We start from the raw sequence: 15,998 nt of genomic DNA, 5'->3' as shown, positions 1-15,998 counted from the left end.
CATCTGGTGCCATCTAGTGGTGAAGAGGAGATGCATCAAGCAGCCTTTCAGCAGGGTGGTGGTCAATATAATACTGAAACTTCCCTTTTACTTTGTAAAATATCTTTATTGAACAGATCACTAAATCAATGATAACCTAATGTCAAAGTCATTAGAGCCTCCTAATAATGTGACAATCATCTTGTAAAATAATGGTGATTTTCAACATAAATATCGGGAGCATTGTGAATGTTACTGTGTTTGAACATGCATACACAAAAAAGGCATCAGATTTATAGTAACTTATGAAAGAGAGAACCCATCATGATGAATGGGCTTTTGTCACAGAATTCACATTGGAAAAACGGCAGTCAAGTTCTGCAGACATCAATTCACAGACTGCTTGATACACAGATTATATCATAGAAATATAATTATATTTCTATCAATGATATACAGGAGATCTTACATCTGGTTGGTACAAGGGGCTGGGATAACTAAGAAAGATGAACGTGTTATCTATATTGGCCATGTTAAAGCAGGCTGCCATCTTGTGGCCGAACAGGCCACATTCAGCCACAGGGTGAAGGAAAAGGTTGCTGCAACTTAGCTACATATACAGTATGATGGCAACTTTAAATGACATTTACACATCCAGTTGACAAATAATACCTAATCTAATGAAAATAGAGATAGTTTGGTACCTTCATTTCACAGCAGCCTTGATAACCTCTATCATATCATTTTGCAGTGTGGGCACCATGTGTCTTGGCTCCTGTGAGCAGTGGAGTAGGCCCAAAATACGTCAGCTCCTCAGGGGTGGTAGTGCACAACCAGGACCAATTTCTCTCTCTGCTGAGACCTAGAGTGGGGTCCCACTACTGTCCAGGGGCTTGCATGTACCAGGGGATGTGTCAGGCTCCTCATGGGCAAGGGGAGTTGCCGTTAGGGCTAGTGACTCGGCTGCTGGGCAGGGTGCATTGGGTGTGGCTGCCAGATGATCTGACCCGCAGCTCACAAAGGCCAGGAAGCACCTGTAAAACTGTAACACATGACATCATCAATGCAATGCATCTTGTGTGATAATGGAACACTGACGTAAAGGTTTCAATTTCATCATCAAATCACCGACAAGTAAGAACAATGGCCTTTGACGTGTGTCATTGGCAGGCTGTTACCTGGTTGTTTAACAGCATATATATGATAGGGTTGAGAAAAGTGCTACTTTTGGCAAGGATGGAGGGGACGATGCTTGTTGTGGGGCTGACAAGGCCATCCTGACCAAAAGTAGCTAGCAGAGCTATCACCCCGTAGGGCATCCAGCAGAGCAGGTAGCAGGACACCATGGTGACAACCATCACCAACACATGGATCTCCCGCCGATGTGCAGCCAACTGGTTGATTTTGGCTACCTGAGGAGATATGACTATTACTTATATTATTATACTGTATGATTTATATTATATAACAAGAATAATAATAAAAGCCATTTAGCAGACACTTTTATCCAAAGCAACTTTCAGTTGCATACATTGTACAGTCGTGGTCAAAAGTTTTGAGAATGACAAGTGTTGGTCTTCACAAAGTTCGCTGCTTCAGTGTTATGAGATATTTTTGTCAGATGTTACTATGGTATACTGAAGTATAATTACAAGCATTCCATAAGTGTCAAAGGCTTTTATTGACAATTACATTAAGTTTATGCAAAGAGTCAATATTTGCAGTGTTGACCCTTCTTTTTCAAGACCTCTGCAATCCGCCCTGGCATGCTGTCAATTAACTTCTGGGCCACATCCTGACTGATGGCAGCCCATTCTTGCATAATCAATGCTTGGAGTTTGTCAGAATTTGTGGGTTTTTGTTTGTCCACCCGCCTCTTGAGGATCGACCACAAGTTCTCAATGGGATTAAGGTCTGGGGAGTGTCCTGGCCATGGACCCAAAATGTCGATGTTTTGTTCGCCGAGACACTTAGTTATCACTTTTGCCTTACAGTGGGGGAAAAAAGTATTTAGTCAGCCACCAATTGTGCAAGTTCTCCCACTTAAAAAGATGAGAGAGGCCTGTAATTTTCATCATAGGTACACGTCAACTATGACAGACAAAATGAGAATTTTTTTCTCCAGAAAATCACATTGTAGGATTTTTAATGTATTTATTTGCAGATTATGGTGGAAAATAAGTATTTGGTCAATAACAAAAGTTTCTCAATACTTTGTTATATACCCTTTGTTGGCAATGACACAGGTCAAACGTTTTCTGTAAGTCTTCACAAGGTTTTCACACACTGTTGCTGGTATTTTGGCCCATTCCTCCATGCAGATCTCCTCTAGAGCAGTGATGTTTTGGGGCTGTCGCTGGGCAACACGGACTTTCAACTCCCTCCAAAGATTTTCTATGGGGTTGAGATCTGGAGACTGGCTAGGCCACTCCAGGACCTTGAAATGCTTCTTACGAAGCCACTCCTTCGTTGCCCGGGCGGTGTGTTTGGGATCATTGTCATGCTGAAAGACCCAGCCACGTTTCATCTTCAATGCCCTTGCTGATGGAAGGAGGTTTTCACTCAAAATCTCACGATACATGGCCCCATTAATTCTTTCCTTTACACGGATCAGTCGTCCTGGTCCCTTTGCAGAAAAACAGCCCCAAAGCATGATGTTTCCACCCCCATGCTTCACAGTAGGTATGGTGTTCTTTGGATGCAACTCGGCATTCTTTGTCCTCCAAACACGACGAGTTGAGTTTTTACCAAAAAGTTCTATTTTGGTTTCATCTGACCATATGACATTCTCCCAATCCTCTTCTGGATCATCCAAATGCACTCTAGCAAACTTCAGACGGGCCTGGACATGTACTGGCTTAAGCAGGGGGACACGTCTGGCACTGCAGGATTTGAGTCCCTGGCGGCGTAGTGTGTTACTGATGGTAGGCTTTGTTACTTTGGTCCCAGCTCTCTGCAGGTCATTCACTAGGTCCCCCCGTGTGGTTCTGGGATTTTTGCTCACCGTTCTTGTAATCATTTTGACCCCACGGGGTGAGATCTTGCGTGGAGCCCCAGATCGAGGGAGATTATCAGTGGTCTTGTATGTCTTCCATTTCCTAATAATTGCTCCCACAGTTGATTTCTTTAAACCAAGCTGCTTACCTATTGCAGATTCAGTCTTCCCAGCCTGGTGCAGGTCTACAATTTTGTTTCTTGTGTCCTTTGACAGCTCTTTGGTCTTGGCCATAGTGGAGTTTGGAGTGTGACTGTTTGAGGTTGTGGACAAGTGTCTTTTATACTGATAACAAGTTCAAACAGGTGCCATTAATACAGGTAACGAGTGGAGGACAGAGGAGCCTCTTAAAGAAGAAGTTACAGGTCTGTGAGAGCCAGAAATCTTGCTTGTTTGTAGGTGACCAAATACTTATTTTCCACCATAATTTGCAAATAAATTCATTAAAAAATCCTACAATGTGATTTTCTGGAAAAAATATGCTCAATTTGTCTGTCATAGTTGACGTGTACCTATGATGAAAATTACAGGCCTCTCTCATCTTTTTAAGTGGGAGAACTTGCACAATTGGTGGCTGACTAAATACTTTTTTCCCCCACTGTATGTCAAGGTGCTCCATCATGCTGGAAAAGGCATTGGTCGTCACCAAACTGTTCTTGGATGGTTGGGAGAAGTTGCTCTCGGAGGATGTGTTGGTACCATTCTTTATTCATGGCTGTGTTCTTAGGCAAAATTGTGAGTGAGCCCACTCCCTTGGCTGAAAAGCAACCCCACACATGAATGGTCTCAGGATGCTTTACTGTTGGCATGACACAGGACTGATGGTAGCGCTCACCTTGTCTTCTCCGGACAAGGTGTTTTCCGGATGCCCCAAACAATCGGAAAGGGGATTCTGAGAAAATGACTTTAATGTATTTTTATATATTTTTTATTGTAATATTATTATTATTATTATTATTATTAAATTTTTTTTTGGGGGGGGTGGATCAGCTTAATATTGCAGATAGATTGTATCTTCTATCAATGTAATTGTCTGCATCACTTCCAATCCCCCATGTTTTTTATATATACATACTCCCCTTTATTACTTTTCAACCCCGCCATCCTTTCCCTACTTGGAGTAAATAAGTGAACAACAATGCCCAAGCCTCTACTTCCGGTCTATACTTACTATCTACACCTTATGGATATATATATATATATTTATTTATTTTTTTTGCTCCTGAACTTCTTCTACTCTCAACCTCTCCGATCATTTTCATGATGTCCATTCGGTTTGCTTCTACAGTGGGGAGAACAACTATTTGATACACTGCCGATTTTGCAGGTTTTCCTACTTACAAAGCATGTAGAGGTCTGTAATTTTTATCATAGGTACACTTCAACTGTGAGAGCCGGAATCTAAAACAAAAATCCAGAAAATCACATTGTATGATTTTTAAGTAATTAATTTGCATTTTATTGCATGACATAAGTATTTGATACATCAGAAAAGCAGAACTTAATATTTGGTACAGAAACCTTTGTTTGCAATTACAGAGATCATACGTTTCCTGTAGGTCTTGACCAGGTTTGCACACACTGCAGCAGGGATTTTGGCCCACTCCTCCATACAGACCTTCTCCAGATCCTTCAGGTTTCGGGGCTGTCGCTGGGCAATACAGCCTTTCAGCTCCCTCCAAAGATTTTTTATTGGGTTCAGGTCTGGAGACTGGCTAGGCCACTCCAGGACCTTGAGATGCTTCTTACGGAGCCACTCCTTAGTTGCCCTGGCTGTGTGTTTCAGGTCGTTGTCATGCTGGAAGACCCAGCCACGACCCATCTTCAATGCTCTTACTGAGGGAAGGAGGTTGTTGGCCAAGATCTCACGATACATGGCCCCATCCTTCCTCCCCTCAATACGGTGCAGTCGTCCTGTCCCCTTCGCAGAAAAGCATCCCCAAAGAATTCACGGTTGGGATGGTGTTCTTGGGTTGTACTCATCCTTCTTCTTCCTCCAAACACGGCGAGTGGAGTTTAGACCAAAAAGCTCTATTTTTGTCTCATCAGACCACATGACCTTCTCCCATTCCTCCTCTGGATCATCCAGATGGTCATTGGCAAACTTCAGACGGGCCTGGACATGCGCTGGCTTGAGCAGGGGGACCTTGTGTGCGCTGCAGGATTTTAATCCATGACGGCGTAGTGTGTTACTGATGGTTTTCTTTGAGACTGTGGTCCCAGCTCTCTTCAGGTCATTGACCAGGTCCTGCCGTGTAGTTCTGGGCTGATCCCTCACCTTCCTCATGATCATTGGGGCGGCAGGTAGCTTAGTGGGTAAGAGCGTTGTGCCAGTAACCGAAAGGTCGCTGGTTCTAATCCCCGAGCCGACTAGGTGAAAAATCTGTCGATGTGCCCTTAAACAAGGCACTTAACCCTAATTGCTCCTGTAAGTCGCTCTGGATAAGAGCGTCTGCTAAATGACTAAAAATGTAAAAAATGTAATCATTGATGCCCCACGAGGTGAGATCTTGCATGGAGCCCCAGACCGAGGGTGATTGACCATCATCTTGAACTTCTTCCATTTTCTAATAATTGCGCCAACAGTTGTTGCCTTCTCACCAAGCTGCTTACCTATTGTCCTGTAGCCCATCCCAGCCTTGTGCAGGTCTACAATTTTATCCCTGATGTCCTTGGCCATTGTGGAGAGGTTGGAGTCTGTTTGATTGAGTGTGTGGACAGGTGTCTTTTATACAGGTAACAAGTTCAAACAGGTGCAGTTAATACAGGTAATGAGTGGAGAACAGGAGGGCTTCTTAAAGAAAAACTAACAGGTCTGTGAGAGCCGGAATTCTTACTGGTTGGTAGGTGATCAAATACTTATGTCATGCAATAAAATGCAAATTAATTACTTAAAAATCATACAATGTGATTTTCTGGATTTTTGTTTTAGATTCCGTCTCTCACAGTTCAAGTGTACCTATGATAAAACTTACAGACCTCTACATGCTTTGTAAGTAGGAAAACCTGCAAAATCGGCAGTGTATCAAATACTTGTTCTCCCCACTGTATATGCCATATCTTTCTAACTGTGCTCTTTCCCAAAAGCTCCCAACATACAACCTATATACTTATTATGGACACAGTATGCTTACATTATTAGCTATCTCTGTTATTATTTGTTGTTATTTGTTATTAGTCCCATCCTTAAACTCTATTCAATACCTCCCATCTCTTAACACCATCCATATAGGATTTCTATTTGCCATATATATTTCAACCATACTGTGATGTTTTACAAAAGTTCTGAACCTTTCTATTCTCATTGCTTCTACAGATTGTGAATTAAAGATAAACATTTTTGCTAAAAGTATTATTATATTATTGATTGATTGACTATGACTTTTCAGATCACCCAGTAATGCTATCTGCAAGGTTAGCTCCAGGTAAATATTGCAATCCTTTAGCCATTCCTGGACCTGAGTCCAAAAACAAGCTACAAATGGACAGAACCAAAACAAATGATCTAATGATTCTGTCTCTTCACAGCAAAATCTGCAGAGCTGGGAAGATTGTATCCCCCATATAAATAACATTCTATTGGTAGCAAGAATTTTATATAATAATTTAAATTGAAAGATTCTAATTTTTGAATCCGGTGTCGTTTTGCGTGTCAGTTCATAAACACTATGCCATGGGATCAGTACGTCAAAGATCTCTTCCCAACTATTTTGCAATCTATATGGGACGGCTGTCAATCCTTTGGTCCTTAAGTGAAACTGATATACTTTTTTATTTATCACAGTTTTCCTTAACCAATTATGTTCTTTAATGCAAGGCCGACAGACAAATTCCTTACTTTCTCCCCCTTCCACTTTCCTCTTCCACTTTTGCGGTAAGGCTGCAATTATTTGGTTGTAATTTTGGGTAGAGCAGACATTTCCATATGTTTTTGTTAGCTGCATGTGCGACATAACTCCACCAGTCCTACCGATGATATCATTTACGAAGATTATACCTTTTGAAACATTCTGTCAAAAAATAAAAAGGTTTTTTGTCAATTAGTATATTTGAATTTAACCACAATATTTGTTGCATTATTTGTTCCGTCGTTTCTGGAGGATTAATTTGAAATTGCAACCAACTTTCTATGGCTTGTTTTAGAAATAGTGATATTTGGGAGATTATTTCCTTTTCAAATAACTGCAAATGAGTTGTTGTAATCTGAATAAAGGGAAAAAGGCCTTTCTTGAACATTGGGTGAGACAATCTTACTAATTTGCTTGAGAACCAGTTCGGATTTAAGTATAACTTTTGTATGACTGAAGCGTTTAGTGATAGGTCTAATGCTTTAATATTTAATCATTTCTGTCCTCCGAATTCATATTCATTATATAAATATGCCATTTTAATTTTGTCTGGCTTGCTGTTCCAAATAAAATTTTATATTTTTTTCTCATATAATTTAAAAAACTGTTCGCTAGGCATAGGCAAGACCATAAGCAAATAGGTAAACTGGGATAATACAAAAGAGTTAATCAGGGTGATTTTTCCACAAATTGACAGGTATTTTCCTTTCCATGGTAGTAAGATCTTATCTATTTTTGCTAACTTTCTATTAAAATGTATTGAAGTGAGATCATTTATTTCCTTTGGGATATGTATTCCGAGTATATCCACATCACCATCAGACCATTTTATTGGTAAACTACATGGTAATGTAAACATTTTATTTTTTAGTGATCCAATACGTAATATAGTACATTTGTCATAATTTGGTTATAATCCAGAGAGGTTAGAAAATGTATCTAGATCCTCTATGAGGCTGTGGAGGGATTCTAGTTGTGGATTTAAAAGAAAACATGAATCATCAGCGTACAATGACACCTTTGTTTTTAAGCCCTGTATTTCTAATCCTCTGATATTATTATTGGATCTAATTTTAATAGCTAACATCTCGATGGCCACAATAAATAGATATGCCGATAGTGGACAACCTTGTTTCACTCCTCTTGACAGTTTAAAACTTTCGGAGAAATAGCCATTATTTACTATTTTACACCTAGGGTTACTATACATGATTTTGACCCATTTTATAAGAGATTCTCCAAAATTGAAATGCTCCAGGCATTTATATATAAACCCCAGTCGAACTTTATCAAATGCCTTTTCGAAGTCTGCTATGAATAGCAGGCCTGGTTTCCCATATTTTCCATAGTGTTCTATTGTTTCCAATACTTGCCTTATATTATCTCCAATGTATCTTCCATGTAAAAAACCTGTCTGATTAGAATGAATAATATCAGACAATACATTTTTAATTCTATGCGCTATACATTTTGCTAGGATTTTTGCATCACAACACTGAAGTGTAAGGGGCCTCCAATTTTGTAAATGGACTGGATCTTTATATTTTCCACTTGTATCCTGTTTCAGTAATAATGAGATCAGACCTTCTTCTTGAGTGTCAGATAATCTACCATTTACATAGGAGTGGTTAAAACATGCTAATAACGGTCCTCTTAGTATATCAAAAAAGGTTTGGTATACCTCGACTGGTATGCCATCCAACCCTGGAGTTTTCCCAGACTTAAAGTCTTTAATTGCATCCAGAAGTTCCTCCTCTGTAATTTCACCTTCACATGAGTCTTTCTGTGTGGCTGTTAATTTGACATTATCAATAGAAAAAAAATCTCTACAATTAGCTTCAGTTAGAGGAGATGGAGGCGACTGAAAAGAAAACATATGCTTAAAGTACTTTGTTTCTTCCTTCAAAATATCATTTGGTGAATTATGGGTGACACCGTCAATTGTAACCAGTTTCATTAAGTTCTTTTTGGTAGCATTCCTATGTTGAAGATAAAAATAATTTTGTGCATTTTTCCCCATATTCCATCCAGTTTGCTTTATTTTTATAATATATTACACTTGATCTTTCTTGAATAAGTTTCTCCATTTCTTTTTGTTTTTCCTCTAATTTATTCTGAGCCTCTATGTTACAGTTTTTATTGCCATCTATCTGTTCTGTTAGACTTTCTATTTCCTTTCTTAGTATAAACTCTTCTGACCTAAATTGCTTTTGTTTTCGAGATGAGTACTGAATTGCATGGCCTCTAAAGGCACATTTAAAGGTGTCCCATACAATAAGGGGATTCGCTGTACCTATGTTATGTTGGAAAAAGTCATTTATAAATTCCTTTGTTCTAATTATAAATAAAGTATCATCTAATAGGCTTTGATTAAATTTCCAATATCCTCGCCCACGTGGAAATTCAGTAAGAGTAATGTATATGCCTATTAAATGACTTTACCCTAGTCCTCAGCAGTCCAATCCCTGTACCTTTTGCAGAATATCAGTCTGTCCATGATGTTTTTCCTGAAGAGAAGTGGCTTCTTTGTTGTCCTCCTTGACACCAGGCCATCCTCCAAAAGTCTTTGCCTCACTGTGCGTGCAGATGCACTCACACCTGCCTGCTGCCATTCCTGAGCAAGCTCTGCACTGGTGGTGCCCCGATCAACTTTAGGAGACAGTCCTGGCGCTTGCTGGACTTTCTTGGGCGCCCTGACTCCTTCTTCACAACAATTGAACCTCTCTCCTTGAAGTTCTTGATGATCCAAAAAATGGTTGATTTAGGTGCAATCTTACTAGCAGCAATATCCTTGCCTGTGAAGCCCTTTTTGTGCAAAGCAATGATGACGGCACGTGTTTCCTTGCAGGTAACCATGGTTAACAGAGGAAGAACAATGATTTCAAGCACCACCCTCCTTTTAAAGCTTCCAGTCTGTTATTCTAACTCAATCAGCATGACAGAGTGATCTCCAGCCTTGTCCTAGTCAACACTCTCACCGGTGTTAACGAGAGAATCACTGACATGATGGCAGCTGGTCCTTTTGTGGCAGGGCTGAAATGCAGTGGAAATGTTTTTGGGGGATTAAGTTCATTTTCATGGCAAATTGACATCATCAAAACTGAGGCAGCAGACTTTGTGAAAATTTGTATTTGTGTCATTCTAAAAACGTTTGACCACGACTGTATATAGCTCCAGGAATCAACCCACTGTCCTGGCGTTGCAAGTGCAACGCTCTACCAACTGAGCTACAGACTCAGAGGACCATTTTATTCAAGTTACTTACACTGACTGGATGGGGGTTTGATTGGAGAAATTAAACGCATCACTATCATCTAGAGAAGATCACTACCATTCTCGGTGGTCAGGTTTAGTTTTATAACAACAGCAGTCTGAAGGCCGCCTCATGATTTCGGTATATCAGGGAATGAACACATAAAACATGCATATTTAATGTTTATGCAGGGGAAACATACAGCCATTACACAGGCAGTCATAGGGTGTGAGCTTTACACATAAAAACATGCTAGAGGCCAGGGTTAATGATGGCTAGCGGGTGGTGGCCAAACCCCATGGAATAGCCTACTGACATACAGATGTAGGATCTTAATTTGATCACTCCTTTGTTGCTGAGAATGTTCCTGCACAGCAGGAAATGCAAACTAGTAGTGTATTCAAGGTTTAAAAAGGCTTCTAAAGTTTGTGATTTCCACTTTAACATTTCAGACTTGATTTGTCCTAACTAAAAATGTATCAACCCCTACAAAAAATGTCTATTCATTATAATCCACGTAATAATTCACATTTCCTGTTGCTGCAGGATTATTTTCCTGCTGTAGCAAACTGGCTGAAATTAAGATTCTACATCTGTAAGACGTTGATTCCTAGATGTGCATCAGTCCCCTTGGTAACAGAAAAACCAAACAACCATTGGTCTACTCCTTGAAGTCTACACGTGTTATGTTTACCCACTTTAGAAATGATGATATCATGACCTGTAATGTTTTTGCACAAGTATTCCCATGTAATCCATGACTAATTTCACATACTGTATGTAACTAATAGTGCTCTCCGTATGTTAAACTGTAAGTAATGATTAGAATAGTGGGGTGGAGATTACTTGCTGTTGATGGATGTACACGGAGTATACCAATCATTAGGAACACCTTCCTAATATTGAGTTGCCCCCGGTCAGTCTATGTCACTGGAGTGGAACAAGCCTTGACACCTGTTAAAGGAAATCAAATACAACAGGGGGGAAATCAACAACCTTATGTACTGTAGACTATTGTTGTTATTCAAACTTTTTGTGTCAGCCACTTACAGTGCAGTCATGCGGTCATTATAGAGTCCTTCTGATTTGCAGAGAAAGTAAAGCTGTGTTGAAGACCGCCTAATCTAATGCATAAAACCACAGTAGGTCTACAGTGTATAATAAGCATGGAAAAACTGATGCTCAAAATCATACCCAGGGCATGCATTTGTGGCCCAACACTCAGGAAATGTGTTCCTAAATGACCACAGGGAATATCTATCTGAATGAAAGGAGAGTGAATAAAGAGTTATCAGTTTATGTTAGGGCATAATACAGACAATGTGGGTATACTGTATGTCCCACTATTGCACTAGTGGCAAGGTGGACTAGCCAACCTGCCTCACCTTTAGAGTGACTGCAGACCTTCATGCTGGCAGAACTTAGCATGAATGATGGTGGCCCACTGGAATGTCACAGCTGTCTCAACATGATACATGGTTTCACTGGGTTGAATGTGGTGTTAAGGATTTCCTAAGGAGGGCATTTTCTTGCCAATATCTTTAGCTAAGGTCTGCTGTACATGTCACAGATTTAGGACAAACATCGTGACATTTCCACTTCCTGCTTTTTCAATTATTGTCTCTGTCTTGCATATTTCACCATAGTTTATCCTCCTTTTTGTTATTACCAAAACACATATTAGGATCTGAGCAGTCTGTTGGGAGTGGTCTAGAACAGGGTCATGGCTCTATGTGGAGGGAGGTGAAAGATGCTTTAAGAGAGACTGATGCTTCCATCAGAGAGGGAAGAAGATGTTTACTCAGGGCAACAAGGCAATACAAAAAGCCTTCAGCACATCATTCACTTCCTTTGTGTGAAAGACAGCCGAGAGACATAATCAACCTTGACATGAGTGAGTGGCGCAGTGGTCTAAGGCACTGCATCGCAGTGCTAGCTGTGCCACTAGAGATCCTGGTTCGAATCCAGGCTCTGTCGTAGCCGGCCGCGACCGGGAGACCCATGGGGCGGCGCACAATTGGCCCAGCGTCGTCCAGGGTAGGGGAGGGAATGGCCGGCAGGGATGTAGCTCAGTTGGTAGAGCATGGCGTTTGCAACGCCAGGGTTGTGGGTTCGATTCCCAAGGGGGGCCAGTATGAAAAATAAAAAAATAATGAATGCACTCACTAACTGTAAGTCGCTCTGGATAAGAGCGTCTGCTAAATGACTAAAATGTAAATCATCATTGTCACCATCTTCATGTACAAGCATGCCCACCATTGTCATCAAAATACTCACCATCAATACACAATCGGTTTAGGATTGACCAATGACACGGACTCACCCCACGGATGACAAAGAGGATCTTTCCATAGCAGATGATCATGAGCAGCAGGGGAAGTAGGAGGCAGAAGATGAAGAGGCAGGTGACATAGGAGATGTTCCCAGAAGAGCGCTGGTGCCACTGCACTGAGCATATGGTGCCTGGGCCCTCGGGACCGTAGCTGCTCCAGCCAAAGAAAGGTGGCACCGTCCAAACCAAGGAGTAGAGCCAGGAGCCTGCGATGGCCAGCCAGGCCTTCTTGTAGTCAGCCGGGTCAGCCTTCATGTAAGGCACCATCGTGGAGTAGCGCTCGTAGGACAGGACGGCCAGGGATACTCGAGAAACAATGCCTGCACAGAGAAATGGGTGGAGGTGCCCCAGTGTCTGTGCGTTAGAGATGTCTAAGATGAGTATGAAGTGTCTCCTCTCTAACGTTCAGAAAGCTCCGCAAGTGTAATAAAGTCAAAATAAGTTTGTTACTCACCAAATATCTTCATTTACTCCCGTTACGGCCGGTATGTACTTCCAAAAAAGGTCTAAATATTATTTTTTCAAGCAAACTAAAGAAATGCCTCTTCAGCACCTCCAACGTATTGAGCTGGTGTAGACTTCCGACCTGTGCGTGACAGTAATGACATCGGAGGTGCCGAAGAGGCATTTTTTCGGTTGCTTGTACATTTTTATTTAGACCTTTTCTGGAACAACATACAGGCCATAACGGGAGTAAATGAAGATAGTTACTCACCAAATATGGAGTTTCGCTAAGGAACTAACATATTTTGACATTATAACGCTTGCAGAGCTGTCTAATGGAAGTTTGAGTCAGAGCTTCCTGGCCGTTAGAGAGGAAACACGTCATACTCATCGTAGACATCCCTAATGCACAGATACTGGGTGAGGGAAGACAGAGGAAGCAAAAGTTTCCACATTGTAATCCATAACGCATACCCTTGCAGTTAGAACCTATAATATAGATTACACTCTGTCTCCAGATGTCAGCCTTTTTTCCGCAATCTAAGTCCTAGACAAGCAGGCTACCTCTCTTGATATATGAAAGGCATGCAGAGCATACCATGTACAAGAGGGCAATTTGTATAATTTCTGCTGTGGAAAAAAATCCAGCTCATAGATAAGATATATTCTATTGGTCAGCAGACATCTTAACCAAGGTGTCAGTTTGTATATTGTTGAGCAGGGGACAAGATACAGTGAAAGCTTACATAAGAATAAAATACTAACAGTCATCAAGAAACACTGGTTTGACTTGAAAGTTTGACTCAAAATGTGTCTCTTTACCAGTCAAAACTGACTGTGTAGCGAGAATCAGAGATCAAAAGTGTTATTTGCTTATTTACTGTTAATTCAAGACTAGGATACATGTGGTATGTATCTCTCACACAGGATGGAGAGCATGGCGCGAGGGGACCTGTTGAAACATGAGATGACATGCAAGTTTCTTCCTCGGTTTTCAGTCTCTCTAAAACTTTACCATTATGAAAAGGATAGGAAGCGTATAGGTTATCAAGTCAACTCACCGAAAAGCGAGTTGGCGAAACCGTACCATTTGCACCCTTGGTCTCCGATGAGCCATCTGCCGTAGAGGCTCGCGGCAAAACTGAAGGGAGTTCCAAAGATACACACCAGCATGTCGCTCACGCTTATATTGAGCAGGATGAGGTTGATGGGTGTCCTCAGCACCTGAAACCGCGCGAAGAGGAGAAGGACGAAGAAATTGCAGAAGAATCCTAATAGTAAAATGACACCGAGGAATACTGCAACCACTGTGTGCCCTGTCCTGCTGAGCTCGGACTTCTCCCTGTTCATAAGAGAGTCACAGACACTGTCATTCGCGCTGGGGTTCGTCCCGGAGCTGTCCTCGGTGCTGAAATTGAAGTTGCCGCTCTCAACAACAACCATGGTAGCGCCTTGCGGAGTCGGTGGCGCTGGATGACACATTTCAAGGGGCGGGGGGAGATTGTTCTGGACCTTAGCTCTCGCTCACACGTTGGTCAGTGCAAGAAAGATAAGACTCGCCTGCAGATTATAGTTTCCACTGCTCTCGCTTGCAGCTCTAGTTATACACTTCCCGAAGAGTAGGCTATCGATCGACGAATCGGCCCCAGACTGCTCAACGCCAACTCTTTATTTATCTCACATTCCCACTGGGAGTTTTCTTAGTTTTAATTGAATGTTGTACGCGATGAGGTAGTCGGCGAAACACTAAAATAGTTGAATTAGCCAACAACGGTAGACTATGGCTAATATACTAATGTAATTAGATAAGCACCCACATCAGTCTCTATTCAATGAATACAAAGCACACTGACGTTACACAATGGCTGCGTTGACACAGGCAGCCCAATTATGATAGTTTCCCACTAATTAGTATTTTGACCAATCAGATCAGCTCTTTTGCCATTAATTGGGCAAAGGGTCAGAATTGACCGTATAAAGGTCAGAATTGACCGCAGCCAAACACTTGAATTGCATTTTCCAAGGACAGTTGCCCTCCTCAAAATACTGTACTTTCAGACTGTTTCATTAATGCACAGTGTGTCGAGCCATGGTCCATGACTGAATACAATAGGTTCTGTTGAGGGCTATTATCCTATTAGTCACAACCTGCTCACTTGTATATGCCATACTGTTCACAGTCAGGTAATGTTACACCTACAGTCAGAAGTTTACATACACTTAGGTTGGAGTCATTAAAACTCGTTTTTCAACCACGACCCACATTTCTTGTTAACAAACTATAGTTTTGGCAAGTCGATTAGGACATCTACTTTGTGCATGACACAAGTAATTTTTCCAACAATTGTTTACAAACAGATTATTTCACTTATAATTCACTGTATCACAATTCCAGTGGGTCAGAAGTTTACATACACTAAGTTGACTGTGCCTTTAAACAACTTGGAAAATTCCAGAAAATTATGGCTTTAGAAGCTTCTGATAGGCTAATTGACATCATTTGAGTAAATTGGAGGTGTACCTGTGGATGTATTTCAAGGCCTACCTTCAAACTCAGTGCCTTTTTGCTTGACATCATGGGAAAATCAAAATAAATCAGCCAAGACCTCAGAAAAACATTTTCTGGTTCATCCTTGGGAGCAATTTCCAAATGCCTGAAGGTACCATGTTCATCTGTACAAACAATAGTACACAAGAATAAACACCATGGGACCACGCAGCCATCATACCGCTCAGGAAGGAGATGCGTTCTGTCTCCTAGAGATGAACGTACTTTGGTACGAAAAGTGCAAATCAATCCTAGAACAACAGCAAAGGACCTTGTGAGGAGGAAACAGGTACAAAAGTATCTATATCCACAGTAAAACGAGTCCTATATCGACATTACATTTACATTTTAGTCATTTAGCAGACGCTCTTATCCAGAGCGACTTACAGTTAGTTAGTGAGTGCATACATTTTCATACTGCCCCCCCCGTGGGAAACGAATCCACAACCCTGGCGTTGCAAGCGCCATGCTCTACCAACTGAGCTACAGTGGACATAACCTGAAAGGCCGCTCAGCAAGGAAGAAGCCACTGCTCCAAAACCACCATAAAAAAGCCAGACTACGGTTTGCAACTGCACATGGGGACAAAGATCGTACTT

The 15,998-nt window shown here is 41.3% G+C and overlaps 1 protein-coding gene across 1 annotated transcript; it reads right to left on the bottom strand.

The window, feature by feature from the left end:
- Window positions 1–85: 85 nt before the first annotated feature.
- LOC121541298 (pinopsin-like) lies at window positions 86–14,325 on the bottom strand. The gene is made up of 4 exons (XM_045207985.1): window positions 13,913–14,325; window positions 12,399–12,727; window positions 1,158–1,391; window positions 86–1,021 (listed from the first exon to the last, which is right to left on the bottom strand). Exons 1-4 carry the CDS (start codon window positions 14,292–14,294, stop codon window positions 842–844), a joined length of 1,125 nt encoding a protein of 374 aa, XP_045063920.1. The 5' UTR covers window positions 14,295–14,325; the 3' UTR covers window positions 86–841.
- Window positions 14,326–15,998: the final 1,673 nt, after the last annotated feature.

Source organism: Coregonus clupeaformis, chromosome 27 (assembly GCF_020615455.1).
Source record: "Coregonus clupeaformis isolate EN_2021a chromosome 27, ASM2061545v1, whole genome shotgun sequence".
NCBI lineage: Eukaryota > Metazoa > Chordata > Actinopteri > Salmoniformes > Salmonidae > Coregonus > Coregonus clupeaformis.
This window is presented reverse-complemented; position numbering and strand designations above follow the sequence as displayed.

Coding starts and splice junctions, on each gene's coding strand:
- LOC121541298 (XM_045207985.1), bottom strand. CDS start 14,294: ATGGTTGTTGTTGAGAGCGGCAACTTCAATTTCAGCACCGAGGACAGC. Junction 12,728..13,912: donor TTTCGCCAACTCGCTTTTCG/GTGAGTTGACTT, acceptor TTCTCTGTGCAG/GCATTGTTTCTCGAGTATCC. Junction 1,392..12,398: donor TCCTCTTTGTCATCCGTGGG/GTGAGTCCGTGT, acceptor ATATCTCCTCAG/GTAGCCAAAATCAACCAGTT.